The sequence below is a fragment of the Stegostoma tigrinum genome, chromosome 17 (genome assembly GCF_030684315.1).
Source record: "Stegostoma tigrinum isolate sSteTig4 chromosome 17, sSteTig4.hap1, whole genome shotgun sequence".
Lineage (NCBI taxonomy): Eukaryota > Metazoa > Chordata > Chondrichthyes > Orectolobiformes > Stegostomatidae > Stegostoma > Stegostoma tigrinum.
This window is the reverse complement of record NC_081370.1, coordinates 12,622,449-12,647,028: the sequence shown is the minus strand read 5'-3', so window position 1 is coordinate 12,647,028 and position 24,580 is coordinate 12,622,449. Positions and strand designations below refer to the sequence as shown.

The following is a 24,580-nucleotide window of genomic DNA, read 5'->3' as shown; positions in this document are numbered from 1 at the left end:
GTTATGGGGAGAGACTGGATAGGTTGGGTTTGTTTTCCCTGGAGCACGGAGTACTAAGGGGGATCTGATTGAGGTATACTAAAATTACAACAGGCGTAGACAGGGTAGATTGTGAGAATCTTTTCTCCGTGACTGATGTGTCTAAGATCAGAAGAAATGAGTGTAAGGTGAGGAGTAAATGGTTCAAAGGAAATTGGAGAAGAAAAAAATTCACCCAAAGTGTGGTAGAAATCTGGAATGCAGTTCTTGAGTGGATGGTAAAGGCAGGGACTCTTGCAACATTGAAGAAGCATCTGGATGAATACTCAAAATGCCAGGGCACAGGCTATGAAACAAGTGCAGGTAAATCGTTTTGCCCATTTTGGTGCTTGTTGGTTGGAATAGACATTGTGTGCTGAAGGGCCTGTTTCTATACTGTATGACTCTATGACCATTATTCTGGGGACATTGCTTCAAATCCTACTACATCAGGAGTCTTAGTTTGAAGATAAGGAGTTAACCTTGTAGGACTAAAATGAGGAGACAATTCTTCAGCCAGAGTGGTGAGCCTGTAGAATTCATTTTCACAGAAAATGGTTAAGGCCAAACACTTTGTTTTCTAGAAGGAGGTAGATGTAGCTCTTGTCGCTAAAAGGATCAATGATGTGCTGGTAGCGTGGGATTAGGTCATTGAGCTTGATGATCAGCCACGATTATAATGAATGGGAAAGCAGGCATGAGGGGCTGAATGGTATAGTCCTGCTTCTATCTTCTATGTTTCTACATGTTAGCCTTCATTGCAAGGAGATCTGAATTCAGAGGTAAAGCTGTCTGGCTGCAGTTGAAATTTCCTTAGTGAGACCTTGTCTAGTGTTGTGCGTTTGGTTTTGGTCCTTTTACATAAGGAGAGAATACAGCTGCCGTACAGGCAGTTTGAGGAAACTGGCCTGTATTCCTTAGAGTTTCACAGAATGACCGGTGATCTCACTGTTGTGAGCAAAATTATTACAGGACATGACAGGGTGGATGCAGAGAGGATACTTTTGATGGCTGGTGATTTGAGAAGCTGGGACACATTGTCAGAATAAGGCATAAGATATTTAAATCTGAGATGGGGAGAAATTTCTTCAAATAGAGGAGGGCTGAATCTCTGGAACTCCCCCTACCCCAGAGGACAGTGGAAGCTCAGTCATTCAGTAAGTTCAAGACACAGATTGATAAATTTCACGTTACTTATGAGTCTGGGGAGAGAGTGGAAAAGTGCCACTGAGGAGATGGTCAGCAGTGATTGTGAATTGTGGTGATGGGACATACTCCTGTTACTTTCCCATAAAACTTTGCACCATCAACATACTAGAACATAATACAATATCCTTAGTGCATTCATTAATATAGACTGTAAGTAACTCAGGGGGCAGCACCAATCCCTATTGCCTGAGTGACAAACAGCTAAACTGAAAATTTCAACAACAGAAAAGGGTAAGGTAAATCAGAAACATTACAAAAATGAAGCTGTGGCAACTGAACGTGGGGCACAGATTCAAAGAAGCTGCAGATGACAAACTGAAAGGAAAATTGTTCCTTGCAGATTGATGCTCAGCACGGATGACTGAGAGAGACTATACAGAGAGAACAGTCCCCTGTCTGCACCCCTCTCCCCTTCACACACCTCATCTCCCCACAACCCCTCACCTGCCCACATCCCCTCACATTCCACAACCATACATACATTCTTCACTGTGTCCCCCACCCTCTCATAGCCCATCTCACACACTTCACGACCACACACTGCTCCCCACTTCCCCAACCCTTCACAACCCATGACCGTTCCTCCCCACTGCTGCCACCCCCTCACACCCTACACAACCACACACACCCCTCCACACTTCCCCATCCATGCAATCACATCCTACAAGCACACACAAACCTTCTCTAGACCCCTTTACACAAAATCACATCTCCTCAGATCCTACATCCCCATATACACCTTTCCCCACTCAGTCTATCCTGCCACAATTCCCCTTGCCCGTGTTTGACCTGAAGCCACAAGACTTCATAAGGTCCAGAGTAAATGATGATGTCTCCCAGGGCAGTTCTTTGCTGACTGTATACCATCTCTGTGGGTCTGTCCTGTAGACCATCAACAGCAGCAGAATTGTACTTCAGCACAATCTGTAACCTCATGGCCTGGCATATCCCCCACTCAACCAGCCAGGGGGTCAACCCTGTACAGTGGAGCGTGAGGGAGGGCATGCCAGGATCAGCACCAGGCATAACTGAAGATGAGGTTTCAACGTGGTGAAGCCACCAAACAGGACTACTTGCACAGCAAACAGCGAAAGCAGTAAGTGATAGACAGATCTAAGCAGTCCCACTGCTAACAGATCAGATCCAAGCTCTGCTGTCCTGCCACACCCAATTGTGAATGGTGGTGGATATTTAACAACTCACTGGAGGAGGAGGCTCCATAAATATCCCCATCCTCAATGATGGAAGAGCCCAGCACATCACTGCAAAAAATAAGGCTGAAGCATTTGCAGCAATCTTTAGCCAGCAGTGCTGTGTGAATGATCCATCTCACCCTCCTGCAGTGGTCCCCAGCATTACAGATAACAGTCTTCAACCAATTTGATTCACTCCACGTGATTTCAAGAAATGGCTGGAGACACTGGATATTGCAGAGACTATGCGCCTTGATAATATTCTGGTAATTGTACTGAAAACTTATGCTCCAGGACCTGCTGCTCCCCTAGTCAAGATCTTTCAGCACAGCTATAACACAGTCACATGCCAGAATGGTCACTTTCTGGCACAGGAACACCCTGGCAAACACTCACAATGGCACAGTCATATCATGGCACACTCACTTGCACAGTCATATGTCTGCACGGTCCCTGCCAGAATTATTTTCAATTACAGGCAAGAAGAGGTAGACATGAGAATAAATTGAGTCATCCACTTGTTAACCAGATACATGCAGCGAGTGCCATGTGCAGGATTAGCCAGGAGGACTGACATTCACAGCACAGCAGAAATGGGGATGGCTCATACATTAACCTCAAACCACAGGAAAATTACAGCACAGAAAGAATCCAATCAGACATTTCAATCCTCTCTCAGCCTCTGGTGCACAGCCTTGCAGCCTGCTGTGCCTTATGTGCAAATCCAGGAACCTTTTTAAAGTATTGGAGACTTCCCCTGAATCATCAAACTGGGAAGTGAATTCTAGACAGTTCTCAGAGTGAAAAAGCATTTCCGTGTCCCTTCTTTAACAGACCACTTTAAACCTGTGCTCCCTGGTCATTGACCTCTCCTCTGGGGGAAATAGGGTCCCCCTGCCCACTCTGTCCAAACCCTTCACTATTTTGTACATCTCAATTAAGTCAGCTCTCAGTCTCCTCTATTCGAACATAAACAACCTTAGCTGCTCCAATCTTTGCTCTAAGTTGCAATTTCCAAGTCCTGGTAACATTCCTGTAAATCTCCTCTGTATTGTCCTCAGATTAATTATTTTCTCCTTGGAATGTGGTGACCAGGACTGGACCCACAACTCCAGCTCTGGTCTGAGCACAGCCTTGTATCATTCCAGCAACGCATTCCTACCTTTGCACTGCATCCCATATACCTTTCTGGGCTGCCTGCAGGACCTGAGGAGGACAGCGAATCAGAGTGTTGGCTATATGGAAACTACTCACATCATGGACCAACTAGTCTCCCTGTTGGGGCATGTTAGTTGGATCACTGTAACACTCTACTGTCTGGGCTTTTCAATGATTTGGATATGGATGATACTGGGAGAGGTACAGTGTATGCTGTTGGCTCCTCACGATCGGACACAACAGGAACATGCAGAGCATCTACAGCTTGCCATGCAGCAATGCAGAACAAGGCCAACGTGTGTTAGTGTGTGAATACCTGCCGAGAAGCTTAGCTCATCAGCCTCCTGCCCTGTGTAATCATACAGTGCTCGAACTCGGGCCACAGGTACCTTCTCCTCATCCTCCAAGCACAGAGTCGACACATATTTCCTCGGGCTGTCATCATCTGACCAATCAGATGAGTAATCTTTCACTCCACTGTAGGACAATACACAGATCAATCGGACTTTGTAGTATATACGTGTATGGATATTGTATTTAGTAGAGGTGGGGAGAGACGAGGGAGAGAGATGGTGGGAGAAAAAGAAGACGGGGAGAGATACAGAGAAAGGAGGCAGGGAGCAAAGGAGACAGTCAGAAAGAGGAGACAGAGGGAAGAGAGAGAGAGAGAGAGAGAGCACGAGAGAGGAGACAGGGAGGGAGACAGAGGGGACGAGGGGACAGGGTGGGGGTGGAGAGAGAGGGGGAGAGAGGGAGAGAGGGGGGGAAAGGGAGAGAAAGAGAGAAGGGGAAGACGGAGAGAGATTGAAAGATGAGACAAGATGGCGGAGAGAGACAGTGACAGGGAGGGGAAGATGGGGGTTGGGGGGGGAAGAGAGAGAGAGAGAGATACACAGAGAGAAAGAAAGAGAATGAGTGAGGAGACAGGGGAGAAGGGAGAGAGGGGGAGAGACAGAAAGGGTTTCTCTTCATGTCTGTCTGCCTCTTTGTCCCTCTCCACAATCTCGCTATCACTGCCCTTCTGTCTTTCTCTCTGCTCCCACTCTCCACCTCCCCCCTCTCTCTCCACTAATCCCTACTCCCTGTCCCCTCTGTTTATTCATGCCCCTCCTCCATCTGCCATCTTTTAACTCTGTCTCCATTCTTCCCTCTCCCTGTCCCACACTCTGCGTTCCACCCTCTCTTCCTCCATCCTCTCCTCTCATTCGCACTCTCTGACCCCCTCCTCCTTTGTCTTGTTGTTCCCCACCCCACCAAACCCCCACCAACTCCATCACCCACTCTCTCTGTTCCTCTCTCGCCCACTGTTCTTCTCACCTGTCTGTTCCTCCCGTGGTCTCTATGTCCCTCCCTCTCTCTCCATCCTCTCCATCATCCCACGTACTCTGTTCCCACCAGCTTGATCTGGGGGCTGTGTGATCACATTCATAACCCATATTTCTCTCCATTCATCTCTGTCTCACCATTCTCCCCTCTCTGTCTCTCTCTCTCCCCATCTCTGTTCCCCACACCACCTCTCTCTGGCACTCCATCCCACATCCCCATTCGGCACTCCCACTCACACGCTCTCTCTCCATTATCCTCTTGCTCTCCCTTGTTCTGTCTCTCTCGGTCCACCCCTATCCATCCCTCTCCCTCTAACACTCTGCTCCCTCTCTCATGCTGTGTACCCCATCCCCTTTCCCTCCATTTCTCCTGCTCTCCATCCCCTCTCCACGTTCACTCTTTTACACCTCACCCCCCAACTCTCACTGTCCTCCCTTTCCCTCTTTCCTCCTCTCTCACTGTCAAAGGGATTGAAGGGCAGGTGAGTGGTGGCCAGAGCAGAGGAGAAGATGATGGGGTGATAGGAGAGTGGGGAAGAGGGAGATGCAAAGAGAGATAGGGAGAGAGAAGGGGGATGGGTCCAAGACAGGTATAGGTGCTGACCGAATACAGTTCTTGTGGATGTTTGGGGGCGGCTGGTATTGAGGGAGTTTCATGCTCAGGGCTCTGTACCTGTCTCCTGGCGAAGAGTGCAATATGACGTCAGTAGATGGGATGATGCTGGTGAGGGTCACTTCCTCTACCCCCCGACTACTCTTCTCCTTAGGATGAATGGCTTGGGTTGCATCTGGAGCCCACTCCTGTTGAGGGCAAAGAAACACATCTGTGAGGGGTCACAATTCAGGGAGCATTGTCAAGTTTGGCAAGGGGGCCATAGAGAGACCTGACAGGATGGAGAGGGAGGTCCAGGGAGCAAGCCATGTTGTCTCCAACAAACAATATGCGTCATCCTATACAAGTAACAGAAACACTATAAATTGCCTCTCGTGTTGGTGAAGATCAGTTCCAGCTCCCAGGGTGGTAGCGGTCTTCAGTGACACCAATACTCCCCCATGCTGCCACGTGCTTCATGCCAACATCTCATGTGGAGACTTCAAACCAATTCCATCGGTTACAAGGGGATTGGGGAAGAAAAATGTCTGACAGGGATGGCTGTAAAGAAACAGTGGGGAAACAAACATGAAACGGGAAGAAACAACACAAAATGCTCAACAAAAATCTGTTTCATCAGCAAGAAATCATCACCATCAGCAATTTAGTCAAGAGGTTAAAGGTAATACCAGATTGAAGTAGAAACTGAATATCGCAAACAACAGTAGTATGATTCCATAATTCAAAAGGCAGTTAATAGTTATCAAAAAGTTAAAAGGGAAAAAATAGATCGAGTGTCAAGTGACCAGGAATTTAAAAGGAGAGATTCTAAGAGCTTCAGCAAATCTATAAAAAGGAGAGTAACTAAAGATTGGACCATGAGACACAGAGAAATTATCATGGAGGGAGTGCAGGATGAGCACATGAACAAATATTTTCAGTGTAGGGTACTGGAGACTCAGGGGTAACCTCAGGATACAGAAAAAGTGGGAAGGACTGTGTTGGGGAAGCTGTGATGGGATCTGAAGAAGACTGTGTGCATTAAGACCTCACCGTAGAGAGTGGGTGCTGAGGAACTCAGAAATATCATGTGTTCGACACAGTTATGCACACGCAAAATTCTGGGGAAAACTCAGGCTCAGGACCAGCTCAGTGAAGCCAGCAAATATTGGAGAGTTATTTTAGACTTAGGGGAGTGTACAGTCAGATAAGGAGACTGATCAACTAAGACACACAGTAACTGAAGTGGTCCATGACGTAACAAAGCCAGATTAACAAATGTGAAGAATTGTAATGCTTTGTGAGATTTATGAATGCCTTGGAGGAATTGCTGACAAATCAGTGGGGTCAGCCTGGGTCCCGTCTGCTCTTTGCTTTGTACTGTGGGCTGTATGATCGCAGTCATAACCCATATTTACAATGATCATTCTGGATTTCAGAAAGAAATTAGATACACATCACAGATTGTATTGTTAATCTAACATTGTATGGTAAAGTTTGTCATAGTTGCTTTAAAACTTGGGATCTTCTGGCTTTACTCCCTTAGTAAATCTGCCAGATTTTACCTCGTGCATTTTAAAAAACAAAGATTACTGGTCCTTAACTAGACTGTAAGTTAAATTTGGTGGGCTAGTCCAAGATTGTAACAAAAGGTTAGTACATAGGCTAAGGGCTTGTGGAGTTGCAGATAATGTGTTAGCAATGGATTGAATAACAGACCGGAAGAGAGGAGAGATAAACAGGTATCTCCAAGTTGGCAGTCTCTGATTGGTGGAGTGCAGTGCTGAGGCCTGAGGTATTAACAGTTGGGCCTTATAGACTGCAATGAAAGGTGTGAGATTTATCTATAATAAAATATAACTTAATTGTCAGATTCAATTTTTGAATTTAAACTAGTGGAATATAGTTTTCTGCATGTCTGAAGGGGTTTTTAAAATTAATTTGGACATATTTCTGTAGCCATGGGAATGTCTTTTAAAATACAATATGTGGGAACGACTTCCTGGAGATTGACAAGGTTTTGTTAATATTGGGGGAGTTTGTTAGGAAACAAAGTAAATAGTGCAATATATTATAAGCTTTTAGAGACAGGATTCCGGAATTGTCCTCATGGAACATCTGTAAAGCTTCGTGGAACACCTGTATAGATTGGAAAATAGGTTTTTAGCTTCAGTTTAGGCTGTCCTTTTACCTGATATTAGATGTGTGAAGCAGTTGTTCCTGAGAAAGGAAGAAGATATTTTAGAATTATTAAATGAAAACTGAAAGAACTGCGGATGCTGTAAATCAGGAACAAAAACAGAAGTTTCTGGAAATGGTCAACAGGTCTGGCAGCATCTGTGAAGAAAAAATCAGAGTTAATGTTTAGGTTCAGGACCCAAAACGTTAACTCCAATTTTTTCTTCACAGATGCTGCCAGACCTGTTGAAGATTTCCAGCAAATTTCTGCATCTGTTAGAATTATGAAAAATAGGTTATCTCAGTTCAAGAAACTTAGTTGAAGAGTTCCAGATCAGAAGTGTTTGGTTAAAACTGTGGAGGGTTTATATGAAACTAAGGGAGTTTGAATGACAAATGGAGGAAGAGGATATCAGATTCTCACGCCCAGAAACTGAAGTCACAGCTAAGTCAAATGCAATGTAGAAGAGAGAAGAATATTCCTGCTCTGCTGTTTGAGTATTGTAATGGCATTTTATTTGTGCTGTGTGTTTTTAAATCTTTAAATGTGTGTTATATGTAAATAGCTTAAGCTTTTCTATTTTATCTTTAGTTCTTTTACGTAGGACTGGAGAAAGGCAAATGTAATTCCTCTCTTCAAGAAAGGAAACAGGGAACTCTCAGGCAATTACAGACCAGTAAGTCTCACGTCTATCGTCTGCAAGGTGTTAGAAAGGATTCTGGAGGATAGGATTTATGACCATCTGGAAGAGTATGGCTTGATTAAATGCAGTCAACACGGCTTTGTGAGGGGCAGGTCATGCCTCACAAACCTTATCGAGTTCTTTGAGGATGTGACTAGAAAAGTTGATGAGGGTTGAGCTGTGGTGCAGTGTATATGGACTTCAGCAAGGCATTTGATAAGGTTCCCCATGGTAGGCTCATTCAGAAGGTCAGGAGGAATGGGATACAGGGGAACTTAGCTGTCTGGATACAGAATTGGCTGGCCAACAGAAGACAGCGAGTGGTAGTAGAAGGAAAATATTCTGCCTGGAAGTCAGTGGTGAGTGGTGTTCCACAGAGCTCTGTCCTTGGGCCTCTACTGTTTGTAATTTTTATTAATGACTTGGATGAGGGGATTGAAGGATGGGTCAGCAAGTTTGCAGATGACACGAAGGTTGGAGGTGTCGTTGACAGTACAGAGGGCTGTTGTAGGCTGCAAGGGGACATTGACAGGATGCAGAGATGGGCTGAGAGGTGGCAGATGGAGTTCAACCTGGATAAATGCGAGGTGATGCATTTTGGAAGGTCGAATTTGAAAGCTGAGTACAGGATTAAGGATAGGATTCTTGGCAGTGTGGAGGAACAGAGGGATCTTGGTGTGCAGATACACAGATCCCTTAAAATGGCCACCCAAGTGGCCAGGGTTGTAAGAAAGCATATGGTGTTTTGGCTTTCATTAACAGGGGGATTGAGTTTAAGAGTTGTGAGATCTTGTTGCAGCTCTATAAAACTTTGGTTAGACCGCACTTGGAATACTGTGTCCAGTTCTGGTCGCCCTATTATAGGAAAGATGTGGATGCTTTGGAGAGGGTTCAGAGGAGGTTTACCAGGATGCTGCCTGGACTGGAGGGCTTATCTTATGAAGAGAGGTTGACTGAGCTCGGACTCTTTTCATTGGAGAAAAGGAGGAGGAGAGGGGACCTAATTGAGGTATACAAGATAATGAGAGGCATAGATAGAGTTGATAGCCAGAGACTATTTCCCAGGGCAGAAAAGGCTAACACGAGGGGTCATAGTTTTAAGCTGGTTGGAGGAAAGTATGGAGGGGATGTCAGAGGCGGGTTCTTTACACAGAGAGTTGTGAGAGCGTAGAATGCGTTGCCAGCAGCAGTTGTGGAAGCAAGGTCATTGGGGACATTTAAGAGACTGCTGGACATGTATATGGTCACAGAAATTTGAGGGTGCATACATGAGGATCAATGGTTGGCACAACATCGTGGGCTGAAGGGCCTGTTCTGTGCTGTACTGTTCCATGTTCTATGTAACAAACTTCTGTTGTACTATTAAAATTGAATCTACAGCATACTTTTTTTTTCCAGAAAGAGAGTACCTTGTTAAAACCAAAGGATATAAAATATGATGTATTAAGACAGATTTCATTCTGGAATTTGATTTGTGCACCAGCTGGGAATGTTATAAAAGATTACTCTGCCTCTGTCAAGCTTTGCTGATTTTGCAAATCAATGTGGGAATGAAAACTGTGAGGAGAACACCTAGAAGCTGCAAAGAGATATAGGCAGGTTGAGTAAGTGGGCAACAATGGAGCAGATGGAGTATATTGTGGGGAAATGCGAAGTTACTCAATTTGTATCAGAATAGTAAAACAAAATATTTTTAATGGAGTAAAGAATGTAAATATTCATACTCCCAGTTACTTGGTTGTGATTGTAAGAGGAATACATAGTTACCATTTGACAAATGGCATATTCACAATATAATCCCACTCTGTTGCTTCTCAATAGCCCTGTGTCGAGCTCAAACTAATCCTGATCCTAACTGTCATACCTCAATCCTGAACAAAAGCCCAATGTCCCAAATCAACCCTAAACTAATCCCCCTGCTACACTAACTCCTATGGCCCAACATAAATCCCCAAACTAACCCCACTGCCCACTTCCACCCCATCGCTCTGTCATCCCAAACTAATCCCACTGTCCCATGTTCCATCTGCAGCAGTATTGGTTACGGGTCATTGTGGTGCAGCAGACAACTCACCTCAAACTGTGGCCAGCTCATTGTCATTCCAGGTCCATGTATGTTCTGCCACCAGCGTAAATCTTCCTGCTCATTGGCTGCAGTGATGTTCTGGTACAGGTCCCGGTAGATGGCATGGAAACTGTAACAAAACCACTCCAGTGAGAGAATGGAAATGTCTCTTCCCCCTACCTTGATGAGAAAAGCCTTAGGTCTAGGCCGCAATGTGTCTGGTCACCTCCAATAGTCCCAGTGACAGTGGCGACGTGCAGTTTGAGAACACAGATAGGAGAGGAGCATGGTACCATCAGAGGCCTCAGCACCTGAATTCAACCTGAGGCTATCAGCCTCCCACTGTCTCATTGTCCTCTCCAAAGACAATCAAGTGCCCCCTTCCCTGGCGCACTCTGTCATCAGGAATCTGTTGACCATCAGCATTGTCTAGCCGGTGGCCCAATGACATAAGGACAACGTGCAGTCCATGAGCAGCTCACAAAACCTTGAGGAACCCTCTTCTTGCCCACAGCTCTGAGGGTCAACCCTCTCACCTGTCATAGTTGGAGAGGTTGAGGTGCTTGTGGAAGTCTAACAGGATGTCCTTGAAGAATTGGAGTCGCTTGCTCTCAAAGTCTTGGCAGGTATCAAACACTTGTTCCATGTCCTCCATATATTTAGGGTTGTATTTGTTTAGCTCCTCCAGAGCTTTCACATAATGTTCTCGGCCCTAAACACAAGCATGACAGCTTACCACAACACCCACACACACTGTTCCCCTGCACAGCCTCCCCTTCAACCACTCACCTTTAACCCCTGCCTCCTCTCTAATTATTCACCTCTAATGTCCACAATCTTCCTTCTTATCTGTAAAGGCTGTATCTTTCTCTTGTTGAGACTACTAAAATAGCGGACTGAAATGAGAAACCGGTGTTTTGAAAAAAATGGTTGCATGGTTTGAAAGCAAGGAACGTGGTACAGACCTGGCAAGCATTGTAAATAGATGTTAGGACGAGCTGTAATGAAGTGATTGCAGACTAAATGGAGCTTTGTTTGCTAACAAGTATTAGATTGGTCAATGGACTAGTGTCCAGTTATCGATGACAAAAGCTGTTTGCTTGCTGGGAACAAAAATGTTTCGATCCCCACCACTACAGGAACAGTCTCTCTGTTCTCTGCAGTGAAAACCCACTTTAAACCCATAGAAAGTTGATTTATCTTTGCTTCAGCGATTGCTGTGAGCTATAACTCTTAAATAATAAGATGCCTTTGATGAGCTAATCAAGCACCCTATGCGTCTTACAAATCAGTGAAAGCATCTGAAGAAGGAAGTCTGAGAGGAAAAAAAACTAATCAGCAGGTTAAAAACGCAGCTGATCTTGTGAATAAAGAGTATAGAACTACTTTCCTAGTTTCCCCTCTGTCCATGTGTATCTCTTCCCCACCTCCATCTATGTCTGCTTGTCTGCAAAAGAGAGAGTAGATAACAGGATTAGAGTTTTGAGTTTGTTGTGTTATACGCTGACTGTTCACAATGTTTACCTGTAGCTGAAGTCTAGTGACTGTAATAAATAATCATTCTTGTTCAGAAACCTGGTCCATGCTTTAAAATAACCTGGTTTTTATTATCAGGGAAATGATGAATTTTGTATATTTGTGTGTGATGAACTTCTCACTTTTTAACACCATTCCCCTGCCCCCAGCTGTCTCTAACTCCTGCCTTCTACCCTATACCTCTAACTCTTTGCACCTTCCCCACCAACCCCGTCACCTCTAACACCCAGCCCTCTCTTCATCTCATTTCTCTGACCATATTTAACGCTGCATCTCCACTGTAACCTCACCTTTAACCCCCTCAGCTTCCCCTCTGATCTCCCCCCATGTCTCTGACCTCTCGTCTAAAAACCTCGGACTTGCCACAACCCCATAGGTCTCAATACCTTCCTACTCTCTGACGACTCACTTTTCATTGCCTCATTTTCACCCCTGACCACTCAGCTCTATTCCCTCATACCTCCAATCTAAGCACTCACTGATGACCCTTACTCCCACCCACCTTTGCCCCTAATGTCTGTCCCCGTGTCTCTCGCTCACTTTCTCCACTTCCTGTGAGCTCCTCTCTGCACGTTCCTCCAATTTACGGAGTTGATCACGGGATAAGGATTGGTCAGCTCTGCCATTGGCCTCTCGAGTGTGTGCAGTTCTCTCCTCCTTACGTGCACTGTAGTAACTGTGCTTGGCCAGTTCCACCTGGTACAGTGAGAACACACCACACTTAATACAGACAGCAAGACCACAGCAACAGACTCCTAAACCCACACCAACCCCTCATCCACAACCTAGCCGCTTTCCTTCAGCCAAGTCCCTCTCCCTCTCCCTTACCCTCAGTCTAGTCACATCCTCACAGTGGAGGGTGGGAAGGGGAAATGATTGAAGGAGTGAGAGGGGAATTTGGGGAGGGAGTGGGGGTGAGTAGTGTGGGGAGCTGCTGGTGGTGAGAGAGGAGTTGAGGGGGATGTGCCGCATGTTGGGGGAGTGGAGTACAGGGAGTGGAGTAGACAAAGTTGGCGGGGGGGGGGGGGCAAGCATGGAGGTATGGAGAGGGAGCAGAATGGGAGTGAAGCCAGTGGAGGTGGGGAAGTGTTGGAGGGGCGGGTGGTGGGAGGGAATAAGAAGGTAATGAGTAGGAGTGAGGGAGGAGAGGTTCGTGTCAGGGTTGGGGAATTATTGAATGGGAATATGATTATTTTGCCACCTCCCAGAATCAGTGAAGCACATGGAGCTAATGAAGAGAGAGCTCACCTCCTTCAACTTCTTGAGCCAGGGTTTCTGAGCTTTGCGGAACTCCTCGTCGGCCTCTCTCGTCTCCTTGAAGCCCCCGATTAGCTGCTTGTGGAAAGAGTCCTTCTGCCACTGCTTCACCCTGTCTGAGTCCACTCCAGACAACTGTGTTCGAACATCTAGGTGTAGTGCACTTAGCTTGTCTGCTGCTGTCATGAACGCATGCCAGGCTTTTTCTACAGTGCCATACTGTGCTCCTGAGTATGAGGGGGAGACACAGCAGTCAATGATGTGGATGGAGAGATTGCAAATGAATGAGGGAGAGACAGAACGATTGTGTGAGTGAGAGGGAAAGCATGAGAGAGACAGAGAGAGAGACACACAATGAGAGGACAAGAATGTGAGCAAAAGTGAGACAATTCAGAAGTGCAAGATAGAGCAACAGAGATGAGAGAGAGACAGGAAGGTGAGTGAGAAGAGGGAGAGAGATGGAGGAGATTCATGAAAATTAATGTGATTGGGTTATCAATGAAAGTAAATATCCAACCAGACTCAGAGTGCACATGTAATCCAAAACCCAAGGATGGTTTCTACACTCACCCATCACCCGTTTCCAAATCCCCTGACCCACCACCCGTCCGTTCGCCCCACCATTCCTACCCCCATCATGCACCTGCTCCTGGACAATCATCCTCCCTTCCGTTCCCAGAAACAGCACCTCTCATCCCTGTTTCACTCCTAATACCCTTCCCAACAGCCAGTGACACAGTAAACAGCTCAATTCACCTCCAAAACAGCTACCTCAACAGGTACTAACACTGGCATAGCTCCCAGTTCGCTCTGAACTTACAATCTCTGAGCCAGAAACTCAACCATTCAGATTTCAGTCCAAAATATCACAAATTATACATCCCCATGAAACACTGATGGAGCACTGCACTCAGAAGATTAGTGCTGAGGGAGCGCCGCACTGTCAGAGGGTCAGTGCTGAGGGAATGCCGCACTGTCAGAGGGTCAGTGCTGAGGGAATGCCGCACTATCAGAGGGTCAGTACTGAGGGAATGCCGCACTGTTGGAGGGGCAGTGCTGGTGGAAGGTTAGAACATGAGCGGTTGTAGGGATTGATGCATAGATTTTTAAAATATTATTTCTGAACAGGAGGGCATTCTGTCTCGTTCCCTTGTCAATATTATTATCACAAATTACGACAGAAAATCAGGTGAGGGTATCATCACTGTTCCGGACCTTGGCTTGCCTTGTGACCACACCCCGCTATCTGCTCTCATCCCAGCCACTGCTCCTTTGGGCTCTCTTACCCTTCTCCACCACAGTTTTCCACTTTTTGGACCAGCTGGCCAGTTTCTGGGCATACTGCTTCTCGATTTGTGCCCGCTCCTGGAAGCAGCTGAGCAGCTGGTTGCAGAGTTGGTGCCCATCGTCAAAACGTCTGACTGTCCTCTTGTACTGTCCCGGCTACCAGCAGAGGGCGAGGGGGAAAGAGAGAGAGAGACAGACCGTCAATCAGAAACCTCACTGCACTGACTGAACCAACAACACCCAGCCCATAGAGAGGGCAGCTGCTGGGGATGGGGGCGACACAGGACCGACAGGGAGAGGGGGCAGACACAGAGCTGCGAGACAGGGCTTAGGTTAATATGGGGGCTGTGGGAACTCAATGTCTGCAGGGGGAGGGAGAAGTATGAATTAAGGTATTGGGGAAGGAGTAATACCAGCAGGGGATAGGCAGTAAGTTACAGGGAGGTGGGTGGATATTAGGAGGGTGAGGGAAGCACAACGAAGAGGCAGAGTGTGAGAGGGTAGGGAGGGAGAGCCCGAGGGGGTTAGGGAAGAGTGTGTGCCAGGGGAGGCAAAGAATGTGCGAGGAGAGATGGAGAGAGTGTGAGGGAAGGCAGATAACATGAGGCGGGACCAAAATGTGAGACGGGGGAGAAAACACAAGGGGGGCAGAAAACGCAAGGTTGGAGAGAGAGTGAGTGAGGTGGGGGTAAAGAGAGAACAATAGGTATGGAGGTAAGAGTGCACAAGGGATATAGAGCATGCAAAAGGAGGAGAATGTAAGTGGGGGGGGTAGAAGGTGAGCAAGAGAGTGCAGGGGGAAAAGGAAGAGACCACACTGGGGGGGGGGGGGGGGGAAGAAATCGGAGAGACCGCACGGTGGGGGGAACGGAGAGGCCGCGTGGGGGTGGGGGGAACGGAGAGGCCGCGCGGGGGTGGGGGGAACGGTGAGCGCATGCGGGGGTGGGGGAAACGGAGAGAGCGCGCGGGGGTGGGGGAAACGGAGAAAGCGCGCGGGGGTGGGGGAAACGGAGAAAGCGCGCGGGGGTGGGGGAAACGGGCAGCGCGCGAGGGGAGAAACGGACAGAGCGTGTGGGGGGAAACGGAGAGAGTGCGCGGGGGTGGGGGAAACGGAGAGAGCGCGCGCGGGGGGGAAAACGGGCAGCGCGCGAGGGGAGAAACAGACAGAGCGTGTGGGGGGAAACGGAGAGGGCGCGCGGGGGGGAACTGAGAGGGCGCACGGAGGGTATGGAAAGAAAACAAGGATGGGGAGGGAGAGAAAACAAAGGTGGGGAAGGAGACAGACAGTGAGTGGGGGAGAGAGAGGGGGAGGGGAAAGAGAAAGTTGAGGGTACCAGCTGTGCAGCAAGGTGGAGGGTAATAAAGGAGGGAGGACTGAATCAGGCGAGCAAGGGTTTGTGACTGACCTCCCAGAAGCTCTTGGCTATTTCTTCACCCTTTGCCAATGACATGGCTGCTGTTCCCTTGCAGCACAGAATTTTGGCGGTATTTTATTCTGTAAAAGAAAGCAGTCCACCAGGAACAGATATTAATGAATATTTTATGTCATATTTTACTGTGGAGAAAGAAATGGGGTAAATCCCTGCGACCTGACGTAGTGTAGCCCAGGACTTTGTGGGAAGTTTGGAAGGAAATTGTGGGGCCTCTTGCAGAAATACTTGTACCATCTATACTGATGAGTGTAGAATGAATGGAGAGTGGCTAATGTTGTAACCTTTGTTTAACATGGGATGTAAGGAGAAACATGGGAACTGTAGATCTGTGAGTCTGATTTTGGTGGTGGGTAAATTGATGAAAGTGATTCTGAAAGATAGGATTTCAATGCATTTAGAGCTGCAGGCACTGATTAAGGATAGTCAGCATGGTTTTCTGCACAGGGAAATTGTATCTCACAAACTTGATTCAGTTTTTTGAGAAAGTAACCAAGAAGACTGACGAGGGCAGAGTGGTAAACATTGTTTACTTGGAATTTTAATAAAGTCTTTCTCATGGCTCCACATGTAGACTAATTAGTAAATTTAAGTCACATGGAATTCAGGGTGAGCTTGCCAATTGGATTCAAAATTGGCTTAATGGCAAGAGACAAGAGAGTAATGGTGGATGGTTATTTTTCCATCTGGAGCCCTGTGACAAGCAGGTATTGCATATTTGTAAAACAAATAAGTGGACAGGAGTTAAAAGTAGGGCCCTGGGTTGTGTTGCAGAACAGAGAGGCCTAAGGTACATGGTTTTTTGAAGTTGGTGTCACACATAGATAGGGTGGTTAAGAAGGCATTTAGCATACTTACCTTCATTGCTCAGATCATCGAGTATAGGAGTTGGGACATTACATTTAGGTTGTACAGGATATACAAAATCTTCTGGAGTACTTTGTCCATTTCTGGTCTCCCTGATATAGGAAGGATATTATTAAGCTGGAGAGGGTTTAGAAGAGATTTACCAGAATATTGCTGGGAATGGAGGGTTTGAGTTCTAAGGAGAGGCTGGACAGGCTGGGACCTTTTACACTCCAGAGCAGTGGGTGAAGGGGTGACTTTATAAAGGTTTATAAAAGTCGTGAGGTGTATTGTTTAGGTGAACGGCATGTGTCTTTTCCCAAAACTGGGGGATTTCGAGATTAAGAGGCATTTTTTAAGGTGAGAGGAGAAAGATTTTTAAAAAGATATGAGGGGCAAGTTTTTTTCACACACAGAATGGTCTGTGTGTAGAATGAGCTTCCAGAGGAAGTGGTGGATGCGGGTACAGTTTCAACTGTGCTGGGTCCATATCCCTCCAAACATCTTTTATCCTTGTATTTATCTAAGTGTCTTATAGTTTGGAGGGATAGGGACCCAGTGCAGGCACTAACTAGTCTAGTTTGGGATTATGGTCAGTACTAGTTGGATCAAAGGGTTTGTTTCTGTGCTGTATGACAGAGCTCAGTGACTCTATAACACAGATATCAAGACTCACTGGCTCACCATTCCTGTCTCAAGGACAGGCAGCACCCAGTGCCTTGCATAGAGGGCAAAGCAGCATTGGCACATACAACCTATCCACAGCAAAGGGGAAGAGAGACGTGGTGAGCAGGCATGGGGGGAGAAATGGGGGGGGGAAGAGAGAAGTGGGGGGAGGGGAGAGAAGTGGGGGGAGGGGAGAGAAGGTGGGGGGGAGGGGAGAGAAGGTGGGGGGGAGGGGAGAGAAGGTGGGGGGGAGGGGAGAGAAGGTGGGGGGGAGGGGAGAGAAGGGGGGGGAGGGGAGAGAAGTGGGGGGGAGGGGAGAGAAGTGGGGGGGAGGGGAGAGAAGTGGGGGGGGAGGGGAGAGAAGTGGGGGGGGAGGGGAGAGAAGTGGGGGGGGAGGGGAGAGAAGTGGGGGGGAGGGGAGAGAAGTGGGGGGGGCAGAAGTTGGGGGGGATAAGTTGGGGGCTGGGGGGGATAAGTTGGGGGCTGGGGGGGAATTGGGGGGGGGGAAGTGGGGGGGAAGTGAGGGGAAAGTGGGGGAGAAGCGAGAAGGAAGGGGGGGCCTGATGCCAGCAAGTGATTGGCACAAAGCCCAGAGTTGGGCAGGATCTCATCACCTGTTTATTACCAGGAGGATCAGATTGTTATTGTCATACGTCACTAAAGAGATAGGCACCTCTGTGCTTAGAGATCCATGTCAAATGGGAATCACACTGAGATCCTCATGTATACTGATAGAATGCAAACAGATACAGGTGCTGGGGCTGAGGCAAGACAAAAGTGTGCCGCATTGAATTTAGAGCCACACAGAATCTGTACCCTCATCACTGAGAATGGATGAATTGACACATGGCACAGACAATTCAAACACCAGGGCGTTTCCTCAGTTGTGAACAAGATTCATATGTGAGTCAGAGCTAATGCGAATGTGTGCATGCAAGAGACTGTGCGCATTTGTTAGCGTGTATCAATATGTGCATTTGTGAGCATATGTGAGCATCAGCGAGCAGGCACTTGGCGTGGGCGTGCGTGCATGTGTGTCAGTGTGCGTGTCAATGCGTGCGTGTATCCACAAATTGGCCAGTAGGCATGGTCACAGTCTAATCATTAGAAAAGACCAGAACATGAGATAAAGGTGAATACCACCACAGCTTTGCTACAGTTCACAGATTGGGAAATGGCAGCTGTGAATACAGATCGCAGATATAAATAGCAAACTGTCTGAACGCCAACAACTCAAAGGTGGTGCAAACGTACAATTTAATACTACAGATTCCAAATTGGCAGCAGGGTCCTCTGAGCAGAACTGGAGCAATGTCTCGGAGAGGGGAGCAGTGTCTCAGCAAGGTGGAATGTAATTTCAGTTGCAGATTGACCTCCCCTTCAATGAGTGACTCTCTGTTGTGCTGTTTGGAGCCTTTACCTGGGTAATCTGTTTTTTACCTGTTTTTGACCGCAGTAGGCTGCTATTTTTTTAGGTTGAATGCTTTATTGCAGCAACAAAAGTTTTCTACACTTGTGAGTCATATTTGATCACATTTGGAAACACCACAAACAGTCCAGGGCAGTGTAGTCAGAGCACTCAGACCCCTAACCAGAACACAAGAGTGCAGACTGCACTGTCTGCACCTTGCGCAGTTTCTGCGCTGAACGCTACACCTCCCAGTCTGGGGGGGAGACAGCACGTGAAGCAACATGCTGTCACTCGCCAACACCCATTCCCCTTCAGTCAACTTGCAGCCAGCTCTAAGCTGGGGGAGCTCGTTTAAGTGAGCAGAAACTTGCAGCCAGCTCCCATCAAAGCAGTAAAGTGATTTGACAACAGAAATATAACTTACAAGAAGTAATGCAAATGGGTCACATACCTAATGGTGCCGCACATGAACCTGCTCCGTTTCTCTCTCTCTCGCTTCCTTTCTCCCTCCCTCACTCTCACTCAGTCTGTCTCTCCATCTCTCTCTCTGCCTCCCTCCCCCTGAGTAGTCCCTTCGAGTTGCCAAATCATTCTTATTAATAGGCTCCTGTTCCTTTTTATGACCATGACGTTCATGACAAGTGCACATCACAAAGCACATTCCTTCTAGTCCCAGCCTCAAACCCACCCTGTCACTCGATCAGGGACCGCAATAGCAGAGAGCATGTGGGCTGGGTTGGGAAAGGCAGGGCATTTCTTTCACACACACATTAAATAGCAACACTGTGATATTTCACAGACAGTGGGTCTCTGGATACAAAAACCACACTGTCCTTACACTCCGAACTGACGTGGAACATGCCCCTGTCTGATGCCAAATTGTCCTGCAAGGAAAATTGGGCATCGGTCTCTGGGCAGGCTAAGGGTTTTTTTTCTCAAAAAACAATCTGCCTTGTCCCAGAATACCATCTGGGAGTGGCACCATGCCAGGCAAGGGTGGGGCGAGATATTTTGAAATAGCTCTGGCCAGGCGCCAGGAAGCTTTCATTCACACAAAGACTGACAGACAGACAAGGGCACACACAGACATGAGGCAAAACACAACCTAACACAAGCTGAGATAGCAAGGTATAGAGCTGGATGAACACAGCAGGCCAAACAGCATCATTCAGTAATGAAGAAGGGTATAGGCCCGAAATGTCAGCTTTCCTGCTCCTACGATGCTGCCTGGCCTGCTGTGTTCATCCAGCTTTACACCTTGTCTCAGATTCTCCAGCATCTGCAGTTCCTAATATCTCCAAAACACAAGCTGTTTGAGTTCTTCAGTCCTGGCTACTCTGCTACGTCCCAGCCGGCATTCCTTAACTCTCACATACTTCCCTCGTCAGCCTCTCAATGTACCAGCTCCTCTATGTATCCAACACAGCAGCCTCACCTAGCATCCCTCACCTCCTCTGTCTGTCCTCTCATCCGGAGTCCTGGCGATCCCTGCACTCCCCAAAGTGAAGTAATGGGGACCAATGAGATACTTACACTGCACACTCCAAAATCAAAAGATAGTCCGAGGCCGTGTGTGGAAAGGCAAATCTTTACAACCAGCCACTGTAAAACAAGAGACAGCATCACCTAGACAAGGGCATGTGACTGTGATAGAGCAGACAATGCTGCCAGAGACAGGAAGACTTAAGGGTGGTAGGTGGGATAGATGGAAATGATGGGGAAGATGGGATGTTTGGGGGAGAGGGAGATATGGGGGAGAGGGGAGGTATGGGGGAGATGGCAGAGGTGGGGAGAGATGGGGAGGAGGAGAGACAGGGGAGGGAGTTGGGTTTGGGGAGATGGTTGGTGGGGTACGGGAACACCACCAGCATGCTACAAACAAATTGCCTCCAATGAGTCACAGCCAGGGGTACAGCCAGAACAGTGGGAAGCTGATTGTGATGGAGACTCTTGTACTGCATCCCTGGTCAAACCTGCAGTCAGTGAATGATCACTGCTCAGCTCTAAACCACAGGGCAGCTAGACTCAGCACTACCTCTTATACAGTGGGGATGGGAGAACCCAATTTGACAGATCTAGCCTGCAACAAGCAACCTGGCACCGTATTAGAGAGAAAAACATTTCCTTCAACATTGCTGATCTCCACTTGCAAGTCAGCTCCTGGCAATTCCATTGAAACACACAGATCACAGCACTCACGCTGTGGGAATTCCGTTGCTGGATGGAACCCTGAACCCCAGCCAAAAATTGATGTGGGGTGGGTTTTGGGGGGAGTGGTGAGGAAGAATGGGAATACCGGTCTGAACCCTGACCCAGGGGAACCCAATCCCAACCAACACCCTGACTCTGCTCTAGCCCCGATCTCTCCCTAACCTCGATCTCACCATAACCCAAAGCCAACCATGGTCTCAACCTAGCACGTCTCTGACCCTGCCATGACCCTGATTCTGCCCCTACTGTCACCCTGCTTAAACAGACCAGGTCATGTCAGTGCCCTAAGCCCAAACGCTGCCATGACCTGACCCTAGCACGAACCTACTCTAACCACGGTTCAACATGACCATGATACAATCCCAACCCCACCACAACGCCAACCCTGCCATAATGGGCCTGTCCAAACTGCCACATTCCCATCCTAACCCGCAACCCTGACCCTGCAATGACCCCACCCTAATCCATATCCCTGCCATGGATCTGAATTGATCCCAGCCTTACCCTGACCACACCATGAGCCACCCCAACCCTAACCCTAAACCTGACACTGCCTAGACACCACCCTAACCCTGCACTGACCCCAATCCTGCCATGACCTTACCATAACCCTGATCCTGTCATGACCCCACTCTACTCAGACCCTGAATCAGCTTCAGCCAGCCTGTTCTGCCCTGGCCCCGACCCTGTTACCACCTCGACACTGACTGGCCCTTATCCTACTGGGCTCCCAAAACTTTCGGGGGGGGAGGGGGGTGAAGAGGTTAATCACCAACCCTCTTGTTTCGGGGACAGTGTTCCCAAACACTTCCAGCTTCAGGATCCCCTTGAAAACTTCTTGCCCCCAGGAAGCCCAAACACATTTGTCCCTACCCCTGAACAAAAATTTCCAAGGATACGGAATGAAATCATCAGAGCTTTGAGTGGAGTTGGATAAGTGTGCCAGGAACTCCTACCTGTCAATCAGAGCAGTCCAAGATTCCTTCCAGAAGCTTCTCCCTGTGAAGAGGCAGGAATATCAAAGATTAACAACACAGATCAGCGGTATTTCACATTTATTTGCAGGCTGGGTCAGAATTGATCTGACAGGATGCTCATGCTAATCGAGACCAAAAAAACACTCCAGGAACATAAAGAGCAGTGCTCATTGACAACACCCTTGGGGCATCAGAAAATGGTCACAACAGGCAGCAGTCAGGAGGGAGATCACAGGTAAACTAGTCAGGATGAAGCAGACAGCAGGTGAACAACAGATAAACAGGCAGATGGAAACTGCAGACAAACCAACAGCCAGAATGAGAGGCACAACTGGCAGAGCAGCACTACAGGAGAAAAGGAAAGGCAACAGGCAAACCATCAACAATGAGGCAGGAAAAAAGCAAGCAACAGTGAGACAGGGTGGGGGGGAACAAATGGCCAACAGTGAGACGGGGAGGGGGGGAAAACGTCAACAGTGAAATGGGTGGGAGGAGGGGAAATGCCAACAGTGAAATGGGGGCTGAGGGGGAAAACGCCAACAGTGAAACGGAGGGGCAAGTTTCCAACAGTGGGACTCAGGGGGCACACTGCTAGTGAGACAGGGGAAAACAACCAAGTGACACGGGGGCAAATCTCCAGTGAGATGGGTGGAGTGGGCACCAGCAACAACGGGGGGGGGGGGGCAAACTGTCAGTGAGACCGGGTCAGACTGCCAGAGAAGAGAGGCAACAGGAAAATTAGTTAGAGGAAAATGGACTGGCAAGTGCAAACAGCAGAATGGAAAGGCAACAGATAAACTAGCAACTGAAAGGAGATGCACAACAGGTAAACCACTAATTTTTAGACAGAAAGCATTTGGTAAACTGGCAGAGAAAAAGTAACAGGAAAGCATACAGCATCCAGTAGAGATAAATATGCAAAGTAGCAATTATGAGTTGGCCAGACAATAGGCAAACTAGTAATATGAAGGAGGAGAGGTAATGGGCAAAGGCAACAACAGTGAGAAGGGCACAGTGACAATGTGTAGATTAGATTAGATTCCCTACAGTGTGGAAACAGGCCCTTCAGCCCAACATGTCCACATCAAACCTCAGTGCATCCCACCCAGACCCATCCCCCTATAACCCACACAGCCCTGAACACTACGGGCAATTTAGCATGGCCAATCCACCTAGCCTGCACATCTTTGGACTGTGGGAGGAAACCGGAGCACCTGGAGGAAACCCACGCAGACACGGGGAGAATGTGCAGTCACCCGAGGGTGGAATTGAACCTGGGTCCCTGGTGCTGTGAGGCTACAGTGCTAACCACTGAGCCACCGTGCCACCCGAAGTCCCATGTGGATACAAGTCTGATTAAGGAACATCAGCCAGATGGTTGCTCCGATTTTCAGGCTGCAGTAAATACTTCTATTCCCCACGGGGGTTTGGATAGATTTTAATGCACCAGACTCTGAAGGATGAGGGATTACTTCAAAATTTGCAAAAACATGCGATAGTTGAAAACGTGGTGAGCAATGATGATCAGTAAACTTAAAGGGGATTGTACTGTTGTTTCTCTAGGTGCTGAAAACAGATTTATGACCTCCCGGCCATTGGCAATTTTCACAGCCTCAAGGGTTCAGCTGAACAGAGACAGTGGGAAGAGGTGCCTTCACTCATGATTCAAAGATGCTGCTGTGCAATCTCTGTTTCTCTGCAGCTTCATACCTGCTGCAGTGCATGTTGTAGGTAGTACACACTGCTGCTACTGAACGTCAATGGTGGAGGGAGTGGATGCTGATGGATGTCGTGCCAATCAAGCAGGCTGCTTTGGCGTCAAGCTTCTTGAGTGTTGTTGGAGCTGCACCCATTCAGACAATTCTGACTTGTCCTTTGTAGATGGTGGACAGGGTTTGAGGAGTCAGGAGGTGATCATTCCCAGCCTCTCTTACTTGCTCTTGTAGCCAGTGTATTTGAGCGGTGAGTCCAGTTGAGCTTTTGGTCAATAGCAAGCCCCAGGATGGTGATAGTGGGGGATTTGTTGATGGTAATGCCTTTGAATGTTGAAGAGCAGTGGTTAGATTATCTCTTATTGGAAATGATTATTGCCTGGCATTTGCACGGCATGAATGTAACTTCCCACTTTTCAGCGCAAACGTGGGTCCTGTCCAGATATTGTTGCATTTAGACATGGACTGCTTCAGCGTCAGAGGTTCAGAATGGTGCGAAACGCACACACGCCCCTCCTGTCCGAAACACACACACACACAAACACCCCTCCTGTCCTACACACACACACCTCTCCTGTCCCACACACACACACACGCACACAACCCTCATGTCCTACACACACGCACACACAACCCTCCTGTCCCCCCCAAACGCACACACACACCCCTACCGTCCTACACACACACACACACCCCTCCTCTCCTACATACACACACACACACACACACACCCCTCCTGTCCTACACACACTCACACACCTCTCCTGTCCTACACATACACACACCCCCACACTCCTCCTGTCCTACACACACACACCCCTCCCGT

At 47.9% G+C, this 24,580-nt stretch overlaps 1 protein-coding gene across 7 annotated transcripts in view; it reads right to left on the bottom strand.

The window, feature by feature from the left end:
• Positions 1 to 24,580, bottom strand: part of pacsin3 (protein kinase C and casein kinase substrate in neurons 3) — an 81,568-nt gene that overhangs the window by 5,727 nt on the left and 51,261 nt on the right. For 3 of the 7 annotated variants that reach the window (XM_059651976.1, XM_059651978.1, XM_059651981.1), the window contains exons 2-11: positions 22,022 to 22,064; positions 20,388 to 20,456; positions 15,908 to 15,996; positions 14,501 to 14,657; positions 13,206 to 13,441; positions 12,498 to 12,653; positions 10,958 to 11,133; positions 10,431 to 10,551; positions 5,577 to 5,704; positions 3,895 to 4,055 (exon numbers count right to left, since the gene is read on the bottom strand). In XM_059651976.1, the coding sequence (XP_059507959.1) occupies positions 3,895 to 4,055; positions 5,577 to 5,704; positions 10,431 to 10,551; positions 10,958 to 11,133; positions 12,498 to 12,653; positions 13,206 to 13,441; positions 14,501 to 14,657; positions 15,908 to 15,952 (1,180 nt within the window). In that variant the 5' untranslated portion in view covers positions 15,953 to 15,996; positions 20,388 to 20,456; positions 22,022 to 22,064. Of the gene's footprint in view, positions 1 to 3,894; positions 4,056 to 5,576; positions 5,705 to 10,430; positions 10,552 to 10,957; positions 11,134 to 12,497; positions 12,654 to 13,205; positions 13,442 to 14,500; positions 14,658 to 15,907; positions 15,997 to 19,305; positions 19,421 to 20,387; positions 20,457 to 22,021; positions 22,065 to 23,752; positions 24,079 to 24,580 lie in introns of those variants that run through there. The other 4 variants (XM_059651979.1, XM_059651980.1, XM_059651982.1 and 1 more) reach the window with 3 other exon arrangements.